Genomic DNA, 24,588 nt, shown 5'->3' with positions numbered 1-24,588 from the left:
CCTTTTCTTACTCTAATATCTTGTGACAACAGCTAAATCCTTGAATAAGAGGCCAGTCAATTCCTTGTCCTCATCAATTTACCACCTAGAACCACTTTTGATTTAGATTAACTTGTATCTTAATAAAGTCTAATCATATATAATCTTCAAATTGAATTTATGTCTTAAATCAGATTATCCTTCAATGAAAGTTCCATCCTTCTTGAGTATGTTTCAAGCATGTAGCTTTCATATGCAAAGCTGTATTTTAATTATAAAAAAGTCATTTGAAAATTTAGCTATGTGGAAAGTTAGGAAGTTATAACCAAAGCTGTGTCAAAGAACAAAGAGGACAGCTGGCAAATAAAGTATCGCATATTTATCCATCACTTCCTTCCCTCCCCTACTCTGCCCTTTTATCACCAAACATGGGGAGAATTTGTAGGAAATTCACATTGAATACAAAATATTGAAATAAGGATTACAAATAACAAGTTTGCCTTCTGTGATTGGTTCATTTTCTCAAAGATTCCCAACACACAGTTATGATTTTTCTCTTTCTCTAGTCTCAAACAGGGACAAGAATTAATGCTACAATAAGAGTACTCAGAGCTAGGAGGTCCTATTCTAATCCTAGTTAAACCCTTAACCAGTGCATGTGCCCTTGGCTAGATCACTCCATCTATTCAGTCATCGGTTTCTTCACTTGTAAAGAGAAAGGGTTGGACTGACTTACACTACGGCTAGTTGTGTTCTAGAGCCTCTGTCAAGCTCTCTCAGGATGGAGGAAGGAGCCCTGCTTCAACATGTTTGATTTCTTTATATAGAGTTTCATTGGAAATACCATAAAGACGCACACATCCACCACACACACACAATGACCCTACTTTAGTAGCCTGCATCTCTAAGTTGTCATAATTTCTGTTACATTTTGTACTAGTTATTTTCAGCAGAGATTGTAAGTGCTCATCAAATAAGGAAAGTATTGCAGATTCTAAAGGACTTATTTAATTCTACTTCAAAGTTGTCATCCCTTGAATAAATAAATCAAGAGTTTTAGGATTTACTTACAGGTTTAATTAGTCAAATTTGTCAATTATTCAAAGTGCTAATCATTCTCAAACCTTGTTCTGAGACTTTCTGCAAATTAAGTCTCCTGAAGTTTCGTGGAAAATCTAAATATGAGAAATGTACTTCCACAAAAGCCTTTCATGTTTTGATGAGTAAAGGCAAATTTCAGACTGGTACACATACACATACCATACACACACACACACACACACCCACCCTGGAATGATGTCTTCTCTTTACCACAAATGGCTACATCTCTACTTTGGATTTTTGAACACTTATACAGCCATGCTTGAGTTCCTCCCTCAGGAATACTTTTTATTTCAATCATGTTTTGATGAGCAAGTGTTTTGCTTCACAGCTATATTAACTTATAGGTGAGGTTTGCAGAGAATAGTTTGTGGGCAACTGGTGGACAGCAGTCCTGAAAGCCAAAACTATATGCACAATACTAAGGTATATATTTCTTTTACACTAGCTTGAAATTCTCACTCCTGGAGCAAAATCAAAGGTGGGTGAAACTACACACACTTCATTGAGAGTCAACACTGTGGCATAAATTATACTATAGGCATCCTGTTCCTTATAGTTATAAACACTAAAAATGATTTAAAAATCCTATTTCAGTTAATAGTTTTTAGTACAGTGCTAAAAACTGTTCATTGTATTAAATCTCAGTCCTTGAGGTCTTTTTAATATTTGTGTAGTGTATAGGGGTTTAGGCTGCCTCCCTTTCCGTTATAAACAAACAAAAACTTTTGCTGCATATCAACATCATAGTTGTTCCAAAGAAAAGCATGTGGGAAATTTCTTGAATTATGAACTGAACTAAATGCTTTTTGTATGGAACACACTTTTTAGTGGTAAGAATGAATAACAATCCATCATTATTTAGATTTATGTATTTGTGTTTTGTTCAAATTTGTATTCTCTATCTTGAGTTTTACTGTTCCCCAATGCTATTCTAGTGAGACTTTTCTACATATATCATCACTGATATTAACTGTTTTTCAAAAAGTATATTACATAATAAACTCAACTAACCTTTAGAAGATCTGTATAACTCAATGAGCTAATATTTTCCAAAAGATCAATGCATAATATTGCAGAATCACACATAGGTGAAAGATTCTTTCAAAGTTCTAGATGGACCAATTGATTTTAAAAGCAGAGTACTGATATTTTATTGACATGTTTTCAGGTTTCACACTGCAAGTAACCATTGAGAGTCTACAACATATCAAGTTTTTCAGAACTATCAAGGAAAGCATCTATAGTTATGTGAAAAGCTATTAAAAACTTTGTCCATTGCTAACTACATATTTTTATAAGGCCAGAATTCCTTCATATACTTAAAGCAAAACATTTATTATAATGCAAAAGAACACAAGATTATATATGAGAAACTTGTAGTCTTCTCTTGAGCCAGACATTAAATATTTGCAAAAATAAAAAATAATGACATTCTTCTCACCAGTTTTTTTTTAATGTAACTATTTTCATTATGTAGTATGCTTATGTACATATAATCATTTTATTTTGCCTTTTTGAGTGAATTAATAAACACTTCATTAAAACTATGAGAAATTAATTTTTAATTTCTAATCTAGAAACATTTATAGGTATAATTCAAATGTCCCAAAGCATTTATGTGTCTCCCATCCTTTGTTAAAATGCTCCACACTAAGCTCTCTTATGCGTACTTTATCGTGCATTTTATTATTTATTTTACACACATTTCAAACTGTAAGGTAAATGTTACTCTAGGTCTCTACAGATGTGCACTATCTTTTTGAATTGGTAATAACAGAAGATTTAATGATCATACTACATTATGTTATTATTTCCTATTTAATCATCAAGAACTTTCATGAAATATTTCATTGACATTCTCTAATTTTTAATGCAAGAATGAATACATGGATAAACTTATCCTTGGTCAATATTTACAGAAGACTGTTTGTACTGATAATGCAAACTATCACACATGGTACAATAAATGGAGGAACCAGTGTAAAAGGTGAAGATATAAGATCGGTGCTTGACCTGTTCGATAGGGAACTCTGCCCAATGCTCTGCGATGATCTGTATGGGAAAATAATCTGAAAAACAATGGATGTGTGTACATGCATCGCTGAGTCACTGTTGTACAATAGAAGTCACAACATTGTAAATCAACTATAATTCAATGAAACTTTTTCAAAAAAGGTAAAAAAAAAAACTTTTGCTTCATGGCTTCAAATTTAACAAGGAACTCAGGTTAATCATAAATAATGAGGCCAACTGTATATAAATCGTGTGAATAAAACTTGTTATTAGAGTGACATCAGTTAACACAAAAGAGTAGGCAGTTCTAAGAGACATCAAAAAACAAGCAGAATTGTCATAACAAACTTTGTTATAACTCTGGTAAATAGTTAAATGTTTACGAATGCCAAGCGCGCACTGAATCAAGAAAAGGGCAACTTAACAATGGTAGGAAAACTTGTGTAATTTTTATTTATCATTACTACGAAGTGCTCACTGTCTTGATGGCAATGTTTGAGTCAGCAGCCTGCATTTGGAGTATGGGACCCTGGATCCCAGGTTCTAGAGAGAGCAGAGTAGATCTTATTCTCGAAGAATTGTATTTGTCTATGCTAAACTGTCTGGACGGACACAATACCCTTATTTTTGTCACACCTGACCTAGAACACTTAGGGCAGGAAAGCAGTGGGTAGTCCTCAAAAATATGATAAAGCAAATGAACAAACCACAGCTACTTGGAGTAAACGACACAGTTAAGACATAATAAAGAGCCCCCAAATCATGGGAGGAAAAGCTGGCAAAGAGACTATTTAGGAAATTAGTCATTAAGCTACCATATATTGGGGCATTTGAAAAGCCACATGCATGCCCAGAGCAGGATATATGCTCAAAAAAAGATCTAAAAAGACCCTAAATTTTCACCTCTGGCTAAACTCTAGCCTCAAGGCAAATTAGGAAGTAAAGGCAAAGGTAGAATTGTAAATGGTCTGAATAAGTGTCCCAGCACAGAACTAATCTGAAAAGATCGAGAGAGGTTTTTTGTTTCCTCTTCTTTTTTAATTTCTACTTTATTTTCCTTTTTATTTTCCTCCTTGCCCCCTCCTACCCCTTAGCTCCCAATACTCATGGAAATCTTTTTTGTAAAAACACTAGTTGAACACCAACTAAAGGAACAAAGACTTCAGAGAATGGAATTCCTGTCATGGCACAGTGGAAACGAATCCAACTAGGAACCACGAGGTTGCGGGTTCAATCCCTGGCCTCGCCCAGTGGGTTAAGGATACAGCATTGCCCTGAGCTCTGGTGTAGGTCACAAATGCAGCTTGGATCTGGCATTGCTGTGGCTCTGGCGTAGGCCTCAGCAGCAGCATCGATTAGACCCCTAGACTGGGAACCTCCAGATGCTGCTCATGCAGCCCTAAAAAGAGAAAAGACAAAAAAAAAAGAGACTTCAGAGATCACACTTTGCAAAGAATACTGACTTCCTAAAATAAATATATCAATATTAATCATATATAAATATATTACTATATTAATCAATATATCTATATCCAAATTAAATATATTTAATTGTCCATTAAACAGCAGCAGGGTACAGTCTTTTCAAAAATTATCCAGGAAAAATTATGTGTTAGATCACAAAACAAGTTTCAGTAAAACTTAAGAATATTGAAATCATTCAAAATATGTTATCTGAATGTAATGGAATGAATGTAACCATCAGTAATGGAAAGTAAACTAGAAAATTCACCTGTAAGAGGACATTAAACACACTTTTAACAAGCAATATTTCAGAGAAGAAATCACAGTGGAAATGAGGAAATACTTTGAGACAAAATGAAAATGAAAATATGAAAAATTATAAGATTCAGGGAAAACATTACTCAAAGAGACAGTTATAGCTGTAAAAACCTCCATTAAAAAAGAAAGGTCTCAAATCCATGTTCTAAATTTATATGTAAAGAAGTAGAAAAAGAAGAGCAAATCAATTGAAATGTAGTAGAATAAAGTAAATATTAGAGTGATGATAAATAAAATAGAAAATTGAAAGCCAATAGAAGAAATCAATAAAATCAAAAGTTTATTCTTTGAAAGGACCATCAGAAGTGACCAAACTTTACTTAGGCTAAGCTAAAAAATGGGAGAAGATGCAAATAGCAAAATCAGTTATGAAACTGGGAGCATTACATTTTACAGAAATTAAAAGGATCATGAGAGAATACTCTGAACAATTGTATGCTAACAAATTAGAAAACTTAAAGTGGGTAAATTTTTAGATTCACTCAAACGACCAAACTGACTCAAGAAGAAATTAAAAATCTAAACAGATCAATTACTGTAAGAAGATTGAATCTATAACCAAAAACTTTCCAACAATGAAAAATCCATGAGCAGATGACTTCTCTTGTAAATTCTATCCAATATTTAAAGAAGTATTAGCCCCAATTCTTCTCGCACTCTTCCAAAAGCTAGAAGAGGAGGAGTATTTATAACATTCTATAAAGTGAGAAACATTGTAATTCAAATCCAAAGATGATACATGAAAAGAAAGTGTTAATATTCCACACGAATATAGATGCAATATTCTGTATGAATGTCAATGAAATACTAGTAGAAAATGGCAGAATGGTTTTTTTAAATTGGCCAACTAAATTCATCAGTATATCAGAAGATTATGCACCATTAACAAAGAGGATTATTCCAGGAACGTAAGGGTAACCTGGCGGAAAAATATAATACAGCATATGAATAAGAAAAAGAGGAAAAACACATAATCATTTCAGTTGATGATAAAATGCATTTGAAAAAAAAGTCACTTTTTTTATAGCCACAATCCCAGCACATGGAAGTTCCTGGGCTAGGGATTGAATTCCAGCTGCAGCTGCAAACTACACCACAGCTGCAGCAAAACTGAATCCTTTAACCCACTGCACAGGGTCAGGTGTTGAACCCATGCTTCTGCAGTGGTCCAAGCCTCGGCAGTCGGATTCTTAATACATTGCGCCAGGACAGGGACTCCTGTCACTCTTCCTTTATAGAAATGTTTTTGAAACTAGGAATAGAAGGAAACTTCTTCAACATGAAATAAGGTCTTTATGAGAAACTCACAGTTAAAGTGGTAGTCGATGAAGAAAGACTAAGCGCTTTCCTCCATGATCAGGAACAAGGCAATGATGTCCACTTTCATCAATGCTATACAATACTATCCTGGAAATTCTAACCAGAATTTTATCCAGCCGGAAAAATGAATAAAGGACAGCCAAATTGGAAATGAAGACATAAAAACTTTCTCTATTTGAACATATTATTATCCTCTCTATATAGGAAGGCCCGAAGAATCTAAAATAATCTTCTATAGCTAATAAGTAAGTTTGGTGTAATTATAGGGGTTTGAGTATTGATCAACACCTGCAAAATACTTGAATAGACAAGTCCTCAAAGAAGAAAACAAATGGCCAATAAGCATATGAGAAGAAGCTCAACATCACTGATAATTAGGAAAACGCAAATTAAAATGGAATGAGATGTCACTTCAGACCTCTTAGATGACTATCATAAAATAAATGGAAAGTAATAAGTGTTGGTGAGGATGTGGAGAAACTAGAACACGTGTGTATTGCTGTTGGAAATGTAAAATGGTTTGGTTGCTGTAGATAACAGTTTGCACTTTCTCAAAATGTTAAGCAGGAATTACCACATAACCTCACAATGCCATTCCTGGATATATACACCCCCCAAAAAATTAAAAACAATTAAAAAAAAATACATGGACATACATGTTCATAGCATTATTCCCAATAGCCAAAAAGTGGAAATATTCTAAATTTCCATTAGTGGATGGATAGTTGGGTAAATAAAGTATAATACATACATACAACAGAGTACTATTCAGTCATAAGAGGGACTGAAGTCTTTGCTGATGTGTGATTATGCAGATGAACCTCTAAAACCCTATGCTAAGTGAAAGAAGTCAACCACAAAAGGCCACATATTGTTTGATCCCATTTATACAAAATATTCAGAATTAGTAAATCTATAGATGGAGTGCAGACTGGTGATTGTCAGGATCTGGGGAAGGGGAAATGGGGAGAAATTTCTTAATGGGCACATGGTCAACATTTTGGGTTGGTAAAATGTTTTGTAACTAGCTGGTGGTGACACACATTGTGAATACACTAAATGCCACTGGACTGTTCTCTTTAAAGTGGATAATTTTACAGTATATGGTATATATCCATATGGTGTAACACATATAAAAATTAAATTCCTCAGGCTTTTTTCCCTAATATTAGATAATTACTGAGGCTGCCAGAGAAAAAGCACAGTAGGCTGGCAGTCTAGCAACAGAGATCTTCTATACCCCATGCAAAAATCAAATTATTATGTACAGATTTAAGGTACATGATTTCATTTAAGTATGTATGTTTCCCAAGTCTAGTTTCACTGATGCCAGTTTTTCTAGAGAATTTTCTCAGTTGGACTTTACATTCAACTGAACAATCTTAGATCAGGAGAAAGAGTGTGAAAAAATAAGCCAAAACAATGAACAAACTTTGAAATTGATCCAGGTAAACTTTCATTTTCCAGAGCAAAGGCAGGAAGTGGGATGTTATTTACTTTAAAATGCTTTTTAACTTAAGGATGATTTATTTTTACAGATATTACATCTTCTCATACCTAATAAATGAACTCTGGAATGAGGTGACTTCAGTGACACTTCCAAGCTAGGGAAGTGAATGTTAAAATACTCCTTTCACAAATGTAGAGGGCAAATATAGGTTAATTTTTTTTTCCATAAGGAGGGGCAACTAGATACAACTCTTTCTCTTAAGGAAACCATGTTTCTCAAGGACTAGGCTATCTGGATCTCCCATTATTAGAGGTCGGGCTATCATATTCCTAACGTAAAGATTTCTATTAAAAGAAGGCAAATAGTCTACGGCCATACCACCCTGAACTTGCCCAATCACATCTGATCTAGGAAGCTAAGCAGGGTTGGGCCGGTTAGTACTTAGATGGGAGAAGAAGACAAATAAAAAACATAACTACATGTTTAAAGTTGTACAGCAACATATAAATAATTTTTATACAATGTGGCTTAGGGAAGAAAATGTTCACTTATATTTTATTATGAGTGTTTGATGTTTCAAAAAAAATGTATGACAGGTGAAAGAGCATTTATATGCACACTTTTTTTTTCCATTTTATAGCTGCACCTGTGACTATAGAAGTTCCCAGGTTAGAGGTTGAATCAGAGCTGCAGCTGCCAGCCACAGCAATGCTGGATCTGAGCTGCATCTCTGTTCTATGTCACAGCTTGCAGTGCTAGGTCCTTAATTTACTGAGCAAGGCCAGGTATTGAACCTGCATCCTCACAGACAGTATGTTGGGTTCTTAACACACTGAGCCACAACAGGAACTCCTATATGCATACTTTACAATTGCCTACTTCTGTCACTTCCTCGCTATCTACCCTCCCTGTCCACCCAGCTTAATTCCCTCTTTGCTTTGCATTCCACATAGAAATAGAGAGAATAATACACTCATTAAAAAAAAAAAAAATCAAGGCTCAGAATAAAGCAGAATTTCTATCTCTCTCTAGATCTGTCTCTCTTCTTCCCTATTGTTTCTGAAATGCTTCTTGCCCATACTTTCCATATGTACAATATGATCTTAGCTTACATTTGAAAGGTGAAGACAGATGCTGGAGCCAAAAGCGCCTGGAATAGAGACCCAGCTTCCCCACCTTCTATTTGTGTGATAGGCAATTTAACTTTCAAGATTCAATTGAATAATGTAGAATATGAATCAATTAATAGTATCTATTTCATGTTAGTGTTGTGAGGATAAATGAAGCAGTACAGTTAAAGCACTCAGTGCAATACCTGGCATGTAATAAGCAGATAATAAATAAATGTTACTTATTAAAACAGATTCTCCTCTGACTCTTGTAAAAATGAGCACATTATAACATAAACTAAATCCATTATTTATCTGATTGGACAACACAAAAAGATGAAAATAGGTGAGGAAATCAAATCTGACTTAAAAATAGAAATGCAACTATAAAGCAAAGACAAAATAAATAACTATTCTTACTTTACTAGTGCCAGAGAAAATTATTTTTCATTCAACGTAAGAGATAAATCTATTAGAAAAGCAACCACAATTCATGTTATCTGGGGGGAAACTGTTGAGAATCTGTCATTGTTTTCTCTTTAGCAGCGTGATTATGCCTGGGTAATACTATATTCAAATGTGCTCATCTGTGCTGTTCTTGGAAAAACAAGCAGAGACAATTTAGCTTATGCCTATCAATACAACACATCTCCCTTTTTAATTCAACAAAATAAAATAAACAATTTGTATCTTGGTTGATGTTGATGTTTACAAGTGAGTAATGCAAATCTCAGAATCTGTAAAACATTATTTCCCCTCATAAAAACATAATGGGATAGTTTAATCGTTGCTTTGACATTTTAAAACACAGGTCAGATGCTTAAATGACACCTTTTAAATTACAGCTGCCAAGAGATTGCTTGCAACATAATATAACATGACATTTTAACTAACTATAACCAGGAGCTATTATTTCATAGAACATAATAGTAACCAGAATAAATTCATTATGAGTTTTTGCATAGCCATAACAAATCAGCTTGTCACCAGTCCAATAAAGTGCTCAATTTTTATCAAATGCTTTCTGGAAAAATACATTTTTTAATAAATAGGGACATATTAATTTTTTAAAGCCTCGTTTTAAAAGGGTCAAGTCATTCTTTTTAAAAATCTGGTGTCTAAGTCAATAGGAAGAGGGAATTTCTTTTTGCCACAAAGTCATATTTGCAAGCACGTATCAAGGCAAAGACATCAACTCATGTCAGTTGATATCAAGGTCAAGTTAAATCACACTATCTGCTATATATTCTCCACAAACTAAGTACCTAAGTCATCCAAATTCTGCAGGCTTTAGATGTGTCATCTAGGTAACTACTCTACTTTCTTTAGACTAGTGTGTAACAAAGAATAAATGAGAGGATTTTCCACTCTCTTTGGAAAATACATGTAAGTTGATATTTCTTCAGAGAAGGGCCAACCTTCTTAAAAGTTAACTTCCTATTTTTCTTTTGTTTACTTTTCCAGAGAGAACTGGAAAAATTTCTCAGGTTCCCTGTACTTCCTTGGTTCTCAATTTTGGCTCAAATGAACTATTTTAGCCTAACTTCATCATCTAACATTAAAGATCTACCATCTACAACACAGTGGCAATCTCAATCTGTGTAAATTCTTTCCCCAAATGGAATCTTAATCTATCGTAAAAGTCTCCCTCTCAGAGATACCCCTCAAAGAGAAAACAAAGACATTTATAGAGAGGAACTGGAAAATCCCTATCACATGATTGTTTGGAGTTCCCTTGGTGCAGTGGGTTAAAGATCTGACATTGTGACTGCAGCAGCTCCAGATTGCTTCTGTGATACAGGTTTGATCCCTGGCCCAGGAACCTCTACGTGCTGTGGGCATGGCCAAAAAAGAAAAAAATAATAAATAAATTAATTGTTGTTTAACTCAGATCAAGAAGAGTTCTGATGTCCTATCTGTGAATGTTTGGCTTCTTTTATACTCTGATAGATCTGTAGAGATCAACCCAAGTTGCTCATCCAGAGAAGGTAATACATGAATTTTAAAAATGTCTAAAAGCCAGAGCTGGAGCTCGTGATAAAGACCCAATTTCAGTAACTTACTCTGTTGTCTCTAGTCAACCATGAGAGTAAATTAACCCGATGACCCTGTTTTGACACTGACTGATTACAGACACCTATCAAAGGGCAACAGGCCACTGCTGCTGAAGAATTGATGGAATATACACAGTCTACAGGTGGTTATTTCAATATGGCAACCAGACTGAAGAGCTTAATAAATACCCTCTACCAAATATATTATAACTCATATAATATGCATCTCTCTTTTCAAAGCAGGTCAAAATGGTAATTGTTTTCTGCTTGTAGTGTTTCCTAACCATGTTCACTGTCATATTACATATAAATATGAGACTGCAAAGTAAATGCATAGCTATTTAAGACTGGTTTCTAGACTTTAGGCCTGAATGTACACTCATACCTTTGTAGAGTATAATTACTGATCTTATTGTTACAAATCCTGAAAATAAATGTGAGTACTATTTTTTTTTCTTGAAATGAATTCAATACAGACAAAAAATACATGGGTAGATATTTAGGTTGCTTCCATGTCTTGGCTATTGTAAATAGTGCTGCAATGAGGACTGGGGTGCATGTGTCTTTTCAAATTATGGTTTTCTCTGGATAGATGCCTAGGAATGGGATTGCTGGATCATACGGAATGGATAAAGAAGAGGTGGTATATATATACAATGGAATATACTCAGTCAAAAAAGAATGACATAATTTCATTTGTAGCAACATGGATGGACCTAGAAATTACCATATTAAATGAATTTAGTCAAACAGTAAAAGACAAACACCATATATCACTTATAGGTGGGATCAAAAAAAAATGATACATATGAACTTATTTACAGAACTGAAACATCCTCACAGACTTTGAAAAACTTACCAAAGGAGACAGGAGGAGGGATGGGCTGGGGAATTGGGATTGGCATATGCACACTGAAGTATAGGGAATGACTGGCCAATGGGGACCTGCTGTATGGTGCATAGTACTTTACCCAATATTCTATTCTATGGGGGAAAAGAACCTGAAAGAGAATGGATGTGTGTACAAGTATAACTGAATCAATCTGTTGAACAGCAGAAACGATCACAACCTTGAAAACCAACTATACCTCAACAAAACTTTTTAAAAATATATGGGCTTTATTAATATATCTCAATAAACTTGTCCTTTAATCAGAAAAAAAACAGAATTTTTTTAAGAAATAGTTACTTATTAAAGACATACTTGAATGGTTAACCCACTCAGAAAATAATTAGGACTTCTTTTCACAAGGCAGGGAAGTTGCTGACAATCTTAGACATTAAGACACCTGTGTCAAATTACTTCTGTAATAAAATTTGCAATCAAGCCAAAATTACAATGAACATGTGTTTTTCTGGTTACAGGCTTACATTCCTTAGCACTTACCTACAAAATATGATGCTATTTTGAGCAAAACAGCCTCTAAATCATCTCTTAGACTAAATAAACCTTTGTATGTTTTATCCTCCACCCCACCCCCCAAAAAAATTACATATATTTCAAGGTAGAAGGGGCTTAGTGAGAGAGTGCACCAGATTTAGTCTGTTGCTATATTTGTTACTCAGCAATCCACTGATATTGCTGAAGTTTCTATTAGATCATAGATATTAGGGCTATAATGAACATCAAGAAATTGCTTCAAATTCTGGCAAACCAAAGATGCCCTTTTCTTCAACAAAACATTCAAGGTCAAAAGAGGTAAGAGATTTGCCCAAGGTCATACAGCTATAAAAAGCATCCAAATTTCTAATGCTTACTCTTATTGAAAGGATTGTTCTAGAGTCAATCATAAAAAGTCAAGTATTATCCTGAATTAGTTCAGAATCATAAGTTTCCCCTCCTGACATGAATTCCTCTACCTGGTTGAAAGTTTCCATCTGCCTGACTTATTTACCTAGTCAGCTGGGCCTTGGGTACATATCTGTGGGCAATGGGAAGATTAGAGGGGGATGTTGCATGTTATTCCTTTACTTGGAGTTCTTCCCTTGCAGGTCTATTCGTGGAGGTATCTCAGGTCTGAGAGTTAGAAGAGGAACTATTGCATTTGGAGTGGATAACCAGTAAGGTCCTGCCATTAGCACAGGGAAATGTATCTAGTCACTTGTGATGGAACATGATGGAGGATAATGTGAGAAAAAGAACATATATATATATATGACTGGGTCACTTTGCTGTACAGCAAAAATTACAGCAGAAAAAATAAAAACCTAAATAAAATTTTAAAAAAAGAAGAGGAAGGCTTAGTACACAGTAGTCTGACCACAGACATGCACAGGCACATATAAATACTAAATCAAAAGTCTACACTCATGGTCTTGATGCACATTCTAGCCCTCAGACTCAGAGGTTAAACAAACTCAGGGTTTTTTCCTGTCTCATGAGGGAGGCAAGACTAACTTCTATGAGGACTTCCAGGCTTAGGACTCAGGTCTTAGAACATAAATTGTTAGTTTTCTGGCCTTATATTTCACTCTGCCTTTGGGTTTGAGACCATTCTCAAGGCCATATAGCCAGGCCGATATTTTCTTGTTCATCACTCAAGCAAATTCCTAACCACCATCATTACATTTATCCATGTCATCAATTTATATAATCTTCCAACCCCTGGTGACATTGAGTTTACAAACAGAGTGTAGAATACAAGTCGATTGCTTTCTGTGGCAATAGTTTTTCTACTCAAGCATACTGACCTTTTTCATAACACCCCTGCCAAAAATAACAGTGAAATCCAAAGACATTTGAATGTGTGGTATGTAAAATAAACAGTAAATTGTAAATCTGTATAATAATTGCCATCTCCATTTGTATGATTACTCTCATATGAAATTAACTCTTTGGGTGAGGATGTGTGGTTGCTGTGTTTGGTGGAAAAGGAGATTGGAAGTGACAAATATAAAGCAGGGGATGGCAAGGCCAAATACGATTGTACCTAGAATGTTGTAAGAACTCCATGATTATCTATTAATGTATGAATAAATGAATGAACAGACCACTGAAATACTGACTCCGAATTAAATATTTAGTACTTTTCCACCTGCTGTAATTTAAAACTGAAATCAAAGATCTATATTTCTGAGAGACTTAATATATTTTTTTTTAGAAATCTCCCTCACTGTGTCTGGTGGTAAGTACTTAATATAAAAATAATAAGAAAAATGGCAACAGAAATCTACCCACTGTACCTAACATCTCCATTTTATTATCTCATTTATCCCTCATAGTGACTCTGTAAAGTTGGAACTATGAGTTGCCCCCATAATACAGATGAGTAAAGTGATGGGCAAGGCTCAATTACTAGCCAACTTCACAAAACTAGTTATTTTAGAGCCAGAACTCAAATGTCTTGTTTAACTTCTTGCTTTCAGAAATGAATAAGTACATGACAAAATGAATGCAACCATACTATGTTTTTATTAATAGCACAACTTGAATAGGATTGGATAGAGGAAGTTTCATTTAGTGAGTGATTAACTCTACAAGGTCTTTGTTATATCAAACTCTCACAGGCCCCAAAGCATCACCATAGCCTCAGAGAGTGAACAAGAAAATCTGAGAAAGTGAATCACTGGGGAAAGGATGTTAGAATTTGATGGAAGAAAGTTCAAGAGAAATACACAGGCATTTTATGACACCAATTTCTTCCATCTGTTTGATAGACACCAATAGAAGAAGTCATTCATTTTTTAATAATTATGTCAAAATTCCTATGTTTAAGTGAAACACTATGCTGAACATAAGGATTCTTGGCAACTGACAGCAACTTATAGCCTTCACATTGCTCAATTACACTGTACCGCAGATGTACAAATGAGGAAGTTAAAAGATGGTTCCTGAAAAGAATAATGGATAAGTCAGCTCTTCACAGGGAAAATGTTTTTCTTTCTTTCTTTTTAGAGTCTCCTTCTCTCCCCTTTCCTCTCTGCTGACTGCCTTAATTTCTTTCTCAATCTCTTCATATGTTAAATAATAATTAAAAACCTTATTTTTGCAAATCTACACATTTCAAAGCCAATGTTCTTACTAAGACAGTATATTTCACAAAGTACCATATTGGAGCAACTGATATTGCTATTTGGTATAATTACTCACCATAATTAGTTGACTAAGTTACTCTGTGAAAGAGAGCTTTCTTTAATCACATGTTGTGCATGAGGAAATAAATTCAACATGTTTAAGGGGCTTGGAAATAACAAAACTGAGGTAGGAAATGAAGTATACTTAGTGTTTAACAACAGGCGGCATAATATCAGTTGATTTCTGAACTAGTTCAATCCTATCAGAGAAATGACTATTTTTTTATAATGCTGACCCATATTTGGTGAGCAGTCTTTGAGAAACATAGCTGGGTAGGTTGTAGTAGCATGCCAAATATTTTGTTGTTGTTGTTGTTCTTGGGAGACAATTTGGGAGTTTAAAATGTGAGCAGCTTTTCTCAGTCTTCTGTATTAGCACCTACTAAACTTCTGAGTATGGAATTAATCCCCCAAAAGAATTAAGCCTATTGATAATTTATATATTAATGTTCAAATCTTTAATCTCAAGAACACAATTTAAAGAATATTACAACGGCAAAGTTTGGAGAGGGTCTTTAGACAGAGAGAAACTGGGAATGTAAAAACTACAGAGGAGAAAGAAAAGAGAAAGAAAGTAGAGGTGTCTATATTTAGAGACTTAGCTCGATCTCTTTTGATCTAACCCTCTGTGTCAAATCCTCCCTTATGTCATTAGCATTGGACTATCTCCTACAGATGGAAACTTCCAAACTCCACTCCCTCATCTCCACCCACAAAGAAAGTCAAATATCCCCCTGCATCTATTAAATTGACAAACATAACAAGTCTCTAAGTAGCAATGGAGAACAAAGGTCTCCTTGGTATTCTCAATATATGTATTTTACATTTCAGCTGTCCCAAAATATCTTGCATGATATTTAAGCCACAGAATTACCGTGCCATTTGCAAAATGTCTGGTTATGCATTTTTTTTATTCCAACCAATGCTAATGTGCCCTAAGACACCACAAACGACTACCCTCTTAAGGCATTTGAATGTGAAATTATCATCCACAATACCATCATAAGAGAGTAATAAAGACGGATTACCTGGGGTTAAGAGGATGACTGACATAGTGATGAGTGAACATACAACTAAAATCACCAGCAGGGCAATAGCAATTCCCTTCCAGTTTCTCTGTGGAGGGCTGTTACTTCCCAGTTCCTACCGAGATAGAAAAAAAAAAAAAAGAAGTTTCATAATTATACATGCTCCAAGAGAAATGTATTCATAAAGGAATGATTCAGTGCATGGAAGAATCACAGTTTGAAAGCTGATTAGAATCCTTTTCTTCTTCGGTAGCTCATTTAATTATTCAAAGGTGCATTTATTACAAATGGCTATCTTTGGGGGAGGGGAATCTTATTTCTCCAAGAGATAAACCAGAAAAGCTTTAAGCTTGCTGTCCAAAATATAAATGGCATTAAAATACATTGCCTATAAACACTAGGATAATAGCCAAAATACTCTGCAAATATGGAAATAAAGTGTGCCCATTTACAATTTTTTCTTGCTACAAAGGAATCTACTATAAAGATATAAATACTGATATTCTGGAAGCACCGTGGACTACTTTTCTATCTGATAAGGGAGAAAGAAGTCTAGAGATAGGAAAAATCATATAAAATGCCCCTCACTGCAAAGCAGTGCATATTTGTCAACCCCAAAGGTCCTTTTTAAATAGTCCCCCTACCACACATAAAAATCAACAGGATGTAGTAACTAAACTAAATGAGTGATTCTATACCATATGCTTAATGACATCCTCTCCCTGGGCAGCATGCATGATACTGGCAAGGAAGTATGATTGATGCAGAAAGATAAACTTGAGCAATTCTTACAACACATATAGGAAAGCTTTTCATTTTTTAAGATGATCTGTGTTCTACTTTGTTGATTTGTAAGCATAATTCACCAAAGTAAAGACTAGATCACACTGATTTGAAATGAATGCCAGGTTTTCTTTGTAATAAAATTTATAAAACACTAAGCCTCTTGTTTCTTTCTTCTTAAACAACCCCAACCTCTTTTGCTCCATAAAGCCTCCTTTCTTCAGAAATAGCCAAGTGATCTGGGGACAAACGAGACAAAACATAAAAGTTTCCTGTTCACTGCTGTGTATACAAACCACCCCAAAAGCCATAGCCTTCCTTTAAACAAAGATAAATAAAATAGCAAACATTTGATAAACTATAAATGTGTTCTTGTGACTCACGGGTTAAAGCACAAATGCCAATTTTCATTCAGTGATGTTGGAATTTAATTCTGCTATAAACCTTTTGGACTTAAAGAACTATGTCCTAAACAAATGCACAAAGAAACCATGCATAGAAGGTATTTTGTTATTGTTTTTCCCCTTCTCAGATCAGTAGCTTGAGGTTTGTCTTCCACCCTGATGAACCAAATGCAGCAGAGGTCAATTCCATTTTTTTTTTAATGGCTTACTCCATGCCTCTCTCCCACATTTATTAACCTTATTATCTAAAATCTCTATTCCTCTTGGATTTGGGTTAGAATTTCCATTCATAAACTTATTCCACAAAAATTGAGACAATGGATCAATTCATCAAGTCATCAGCATCAAAGTAACATCATGACAAACAGCAGTTGTCTTAGCACCATAAACACTTTTCTGGAATGCAATGTGACTGCAGGTTTCTTAGGTGAGTTTCTTCTGTGTGATGTGGGAGTTCTTGCTGAGGTGGAATGGGTTAAGAATCTGACGGCAGTGTCTCTGTTCACTGTGGAGGCACAGGTTTGATCCCTGGCCCACTGCAGTGGATTAACAGATCCAGCTTTGCCACAGCTGTGGTATAGGTTGCAGTTAAGGCTGAGGTTCAATATCTGGCCCCAGGAACTTCCATATGCCTTGAAAGTGGCCATTAAAAAAAAATATGTGTGATGTGATGGCCAGATATTTTCCATCTTTAGGATCCACTTAATGCTACTCAGAAGCCAGAATGACAGATTAGAAAGAAATAGAAGCCTATGATGTTTAGAAAGTTTGAAACACTCATCCCAAGAACCAAGAGAGAATGAAAGAAGGGGTGACAAACAATAGGGAGTGAGTTGGGCCAAGAATCATAAAAGCTTTCATGTTTATTAACTCTGAAGGAGGTATAAGAAAAAGGAAAAATGAATGTAAACCGTTATAATGGACATTTCAGTCCAGTCAAGGAATCAAGAGTAGATTATAATTTTAGATCTACTGATTCTGATCTTGATTCACTGTCACTAGAACTCAAGGCATATTGTTAGGGAAATGAATTAAGAGTGCGCTTTTCACTTTCTAAATATGATGCAACTACGTAATGTCTATCAAACATTGTCTAATAGTAATAATAAATATCTTATTATATGTTTGGTATTGTACTATGGGCTTTATATTCATAATCTCACAAAATCTTCATTAGAATCAGGTGGGATTACTGTTGTTTTCACAAATTTGCAGATAAGAAAAATGAGGTTTAGAGATGTAAATCTACTTACTGTTAATAAGTGACATATCTCAGTGTCCAGTTCATCAAAATCTAGCTTCAGAAAACACACTTGCCACTATAACATACTGTTCTAAAAATGATTCTTTCTAAGATAAATCATGAATCCATCAAGAAATCAATGAATGAATCAAAGAATGATTCTAATTCCTACATAATAACAGTTGTATTTAACACCTTTTATTTGAGAAAATTCATAATTATATAAAAGCTATTCTGAATTCTGTAGAGGTTTCAAATAAAGTATTTCTTAGTAATAAAGATTAGAAAAAAATAGATACCATTTTAAAAATGGTAAAACATGTTTGAGTAAAAAATTCTTTTCTGTTCATAAAATGATACATATAAGAATGTTGGGCCCCTCTAAAATGACTCATCAATGCCCAAGGAATCTACAAGATGCTATTAAGGAACCCTAGACTTAAGGAATTCTTACTATCATTCTCTATTTTCCATCTACCTTAAATTCCATTACCATTATAATATTTCTAAAACATGGTTGTACTTATGTCAGTTTATTCCACAAAATCCTCTAATGTCTATACACTAGCAAAAGAATTAAGTGCAAACCTAAGAGTCTAGAATAACAATTGTCTAGAGCCAAGATCCAGTTTTCTTATCCAGCCTGATCTTTTTTTGAGCTCCCTATGATGTTCTATTGACCATTCACCACACACGTCTCAGACGCTTCAAAACTCCACATCACTGTTCCACTCCCAATTTTTCTCCATCCAATTCCTTTCACTTACAGACATTGTCCTCGTTCACCATCGTGATCAAATATCTCTTCTGTTGGAAATTTCCCCCCACCGATACAAGCCAGATATAATTATCCTTCTGAGAAAAAAAATGCCTAAAATACATTGTACCAATAGATTTGAGACCAAATCTGCTACTTAATAACTATGAGGTTTCAAACATGCTTCTTTCCACATTTCTCCATGCCTAGGATTTTTTTTTTTCTGAACAACTGGAATAATAATAAGTATTTTAAAATGTAACAAGGATGAAAACAAATTATTCAAACAAAGCTCTTATTTTAATGTACAATAAGAAAGTTCACACTTAGTGAATTGCTCGGAATTTTCTTCCTCAGTTCACTTGCACATATAACCCTTTCTCTCTGGCCCATCTTTTCAAGATTCAATCTCAAATGCTCCTTTGGGAAGCCTTGCCTGACCACCCTCTCTGAAATAACAGTATACATTCCCTTCTAGCCTCTCAGTTATATTTATATTTCTTGACAGCATTATCACTTATAAGTATATACTATGCTGTATTTCATTAGTTATATATCTAAAATAATGTATATTAAACTATTTAAATGTTCCTTTATATCTGTCTCAGCTCTCTAGAATTAGAATCTTCATAATGTCAGTAATCCAGATGACCTTTCTCAGCCATATCCCCAGCATTTTAAATGGTGTTTGGCACATACTAGGTATGCCATATATAATAAACAATAGAATGAATGAATGAATGATAGCAGTTTTGATGATGATAATGATGATGATGGTGGTGATTGCTTAAAGCCGTCATACTCCTTAAAGTAATAAGCACATCTTAGATAACTTGTGTTCTTTAGGTCACTTTAAAAAATCGCTGGTTCTCTTAATACGTGCTAGGAAATAATTGCCCAATTAATTAAGTGGTATAAATGGTACATGAAAGGGTATAGAGAACTATGCCATTAATTAAATACACATTAATAGTACTTTTAAGTGTTGATACTTGCTATGATTAATTTGACTGAAATTATTTTTAGCTTCATTTAACTGATACTTGGATCCCAAAATACAGTTGCCATTCTTCAGATTCCCTTCTTCTTCAACAACCTCAATAGCTCCTATTGAAGAAGTGATTCTAATTGGCTCTGCTTTTCTTTTCTTTTTCAGTTTTATTCTTTTAAATTTATATGATTTTTTACTTTTTCCATTAGAGTTTATTTACAGTGTTCTGTCAATTCTACTGTACAACGAAGTGATCAGTCATATATCTATATCTACATATAGATATAGATATATTCTTTTTCTCACACCATCCAACCAACATTGAAAACATACATGCCAAGCCTGCAGGACATCTACAGAGCTAGGCAGCAGTATGAGCTGGCAGTGTGGTCATCTGAATGCTTTGTAAGCAGAAGAGAGTCAATGTTGGGATATTACATACCCAGGAGAGGTTTGAAGGTGCAAGAACAACGATCTAATAATTTATATAGAAAGTTGCTTTTAAAGTCAGTCTTTTAGTCAGTCTTTTAGATGCATCAGTTAAAACCCTTGTGTCCATTCCAGAGGAAATTCAGTGCTGCAGTTGTCTAGGGACATTCCAGTGCTGCAGATTAAACTAAACTGAATCTGCACCTTAGCTCTTTATGTTGCACTTACTGTCAATGAAATTACTCATCACCTTTCAAAGAACAGTTTAGCTTATAAGACAAGGGTTTCCACAACACACCTAATTTACCCAAATCCAAATACATTTTAAATTTATTCAAATACAAAGGAAAAAATGCTAGAAATCATAAGCAAGGTTTATTATATATCATTTCATTTGGCAAAATCAGGAAAAAAGCCAAACCAACAAATTCAATTTTCTTAAAAATAAGGTAAAGGATATAAATATATACAATTAATATAAGTATAAATTCCACTTGTACTACCCATTAAAAAACTCCACATTCATCTTCTATATGCATCTTGAGAAGAAATATGATACCTCTATATTAAAATTGTATCAAAAAGTGATTGAGAGCAAGAAAGAAGGGAGAAAATCAAGGTATTGAAATGATGTCTATAGATTGGATGCGCATACATTTCAATAAAACAATATTTTCTTCTATCACATGTCTGCTTCCTAAGAATCACAAGGAAGGACATTTAAAATATCATTAAAAAGGTGAAGTTAAAAAAAAAAGGTGAAGTTAAACTTTTAGGTTCAGATTATTAACATTGAATATATCAATTCTTAACTTGTTTGATTCTCAACATACTCTCATCAATCATTCAAAAATTCAAATCTTTGTTTTTCTTTTATTCCCCTCCTTGTATTTATTTAAGTGCTTTAAAACCCTTCTGATGTGCTTAAGACTTCATCACCTGACTTACCATTTTCTGAAATGAATTCAATCAATTCCTAAAAAAAAGGGGAAAGACATTCAATCCACAATATTTTTGTGGGATTTTCTGCTAAATATATTAGAAATTTGAATTATTTTGTATTTAAATGATTTAGCTTTACTCATGGAGGTCACATTCACAACTATAATCTCAACTGTGAACAGGTCAAGAAACTGAAGACATTTACACTTAATAATTATAAAATATTTTGAAGAAAGTTAAAATTCTTGTAAATGTTCTATATTATTTCATGATATTAGAAGGGCATAGCATTTTTTAGTTAAAAGCCACCTGGCAAATTATTTTTAAAATTAATAAAAATCCTTTTATATCATTCTTAGAAAAGTTTAGCCAGCTCTGGTATGTAAAACCTTGAGATATGGGCCCTGAAGAACTGGCCAATTCTCTTTAAACCATTCTATTTAACATAATGCACTGAAGTCTTGTAGAATACAGAATATTGCACTAGATACATCTGGAAATACAAATTAAAATAAAACTGAAGTTCCTGTCGTAGCTCAGCAGTAATGAACCTGACTAGTATCCATGAGGACATGGGTTTGATCCCTGGCCTCGCTCAGTGGGTTAAGGATCTGGCATTGCTGCGAGCTGTGGTGTAGATCAGAGATGCAGCTCCAATTCGACACCTAGCCTGGGAACTTCCATATGCTGCAGGTATAGCCCTAAAAAGACAAAAAATAAAAATAAGAACTTTCCCCAATGACTAAAAGAATTGTCCCTGATAAAAATTTTGCTTATCACTAACATAGTACAAAGTTACATAAATAAGGGTAAAATAGGAAACCACAAAAATGTTCTATGAGAAATGAAGGGAGAAGTTATTAATTTCCTTGTACTGATAGAAATTTTTTTCTTTGAACATTCAGTCAGCATTTCCTAAAAAAGTGAGGTTTTGGATATGGTGGGATTACACAACTACACAGGCAAAAATATGGAAAGACAACAGGAATAAGATGATTTCTTTACTTTTTTAAGTAGAAAGTTTGTATAAAAATAAACACTTAGGTATAGAAAATTCAACAAAGTGTTCATTTTTTCTTTTAGCAAAAAAAAAAAAAAATTTGACAAAATTTACAAGCTGGAATAGGCCAGTAAACATAAAAGAAGATGAAGTAATTTTTAAGTATCTCCACAAAAATATGGGGCCACAGATTTTGCTTCCAAGATACAAATAATTCCTATACCATTTGAAACACTTTAGAGTTAAAAGAAAAAAAGATTCTAAATTTTTATTATGTTTACATTGTCTTCATGGTACGTCTGAAAAAGAAAGCACATTAAAAAATTTAAACTCAATTTAGATAAAGAAATAGCTGCAAATATACTAGATACAATTTTGGTGAATTAAATGCAGGACCTCGAAATAAATAATAATTAAATTTTGTAAAATAACATCCACAATTAGGAACTATAGTGATAGTTCCCTACAACATCTAAGAATATCAATAAAGAAAATACAATCATAGAGATTGTTTTTCAAATTTAATTTGACGTTCAATACTTGTAATACCTACTGCTTCCTAGAACTGCCCATTACATGCATGGACATTCACCAGTTCCTCATTTATCATGCTTCTCTAATTAGAGGACTCTATGCTACACAAAGTGCATATTTTTGGTTAATGATCACCAGTTATACATTTTTTAAAATGATGTCTGTTATAGCTTTGTGCTGTCAGTATATACATGAGGCGGTGCTGAATCATTGCTACTCATAGTGTGAACTACAGATAACAGCATCAGCATTACCTATGAGCATGTTAGAAATGTAAATTGAGAGTTTTTATTGCTTTATTTTATTATTTTTTTAAATTCTGATTTGGTTTTATTTGTTCACCATTAATTTGTTTATAAAAGAACTAGCAATTATCTCAATTGTAATTTGGCATTTATCACTCACTGATAATTATGTTTGTTTGTGAAACACTTCTAGACGGATCACCATTAAATGAGAAACAAAATAAAGATGACAGCTATCATCAATATATTTTTCAGTAATAGTTTCACATTCCTACCATCATAGTTTGGAGGTTTGGCTGATCATCTGTGATTTTGAACCTGTTTAGGCTTCAAAACCACAACTAAAATTGCAAATAAAAAAAGCACTAAAAAAAAGCAAATAGATTTGATATCAAGATGGCAGCCTAGAAAGCTCCAGGCCCTCAGTCCCCCATGGAAATATCAAGTAATCAACTACAAACTGATTAAAACATCATTACTGGAGCTCTGAAAATCAGTTAAGCATCTGCAGCAACCAAGCAAATGCCCAATCTAGAAAAGTAGGAAAGTTCATGGCATTTTTTTAATGCCCACATTCCCTCCCTGACACAGAGCAGCATGATTGGAAGGAAGTGGTTCAATTGCCAATTCTTTCCTTCAGATGGAAGAAAAGAGTGGAACTTGTTTGCATGCTCTAGCCTATCTGTGAGCTCCCTGAGGGACTAGTTCCCATCTTGCCTGAAAGAAAAAGTAGCATAGTTTGGATCTCAGATTCAAAGGCATGAAAGGCAATGGAAGTTTCCATTGCACATGAAAACTGCAGGAGGACTATACAGGAGCAAAACTGGAGAACAAGAGATTACTAGCAGGGATATATAGTAGAACACCTCGGACCTTAAGAAAGCGCAAGGTGAAACTCTTAAAGATATTAAGGCATTTAAAAATACTCATCTCTACAGGGGAGTTCAGGTGGGGTGGGGGGAAACATACATCAGCCCAAGACAAAAGCTGCAAAAAGACCTGAGAATAGCTTGAGGCTTCCTGATAGACTGACTAAAGAACAAACTCTGCACAGAGCCATTCTCCAAAGACTGGAAGAGGTGGCTATTTTTTCAAATGCTCAATTTTCAGCAAAAGTAAATAAGGCATACAAAGAAACAGGAGAATATAGTCCATTTAAAGAACAAAATAAAGCCCTAGAAAGTAACTGTAAAATAACAAATGTTTTAAATTTATTAAAGAGACTTTAAAACAGCAATCAGAAGTATGCTCTAAGTGCTACAGGGAAGCATGGACAAAGAATTAAAGGAAATTGGCAAAGAATATATGAAGCTAATAAAAATATTAACAAAGATATGGAAATTATTA

The 24,588-nt window shown here is 34.1% G+C and overlaps 1 protein-coding gene across 1 annotated transcript in view; it reads right to left on the bottom strand.

Moving 5' to 3' along the window:
• Positions 1-24,588, bottom strand: part of LOC125123010 (inactive dipeptidyl peptidase 10-like) — a 333,549-nt gene that overhangs the window by 181,195 nt on the left and 127,766 nt on the right. The window contains exon 2 of the mRNA XM_047772091.1: positions 15,914-16,028. Within this exon, the coding sequence (XP_047628047.1) occupies positions 15,914-16,028 (115 nt within the window). The remainder of the gene's footprint in view (positions 1-15,913; positions 16,029-24,588) is intronic.

This window comes from Phacochoerus africanus, chromosome 3, assembly GCF_016906955.1.
Source record: "Phacochoerus africanus isolate WHEZ1 chromosome 3, ROS_Pafr_v1, whole genome shotgun sequence".
Taxonomy (NCBI): Eukaryota; Metazoa; Chordata; class Mammalia; order Artiodactyla; family Suidae; genus Phacochoerus; species Phacochoerus africanus.
This window is presented reverse-complemented; position numbering and strand designations above follow the sequence as displayed.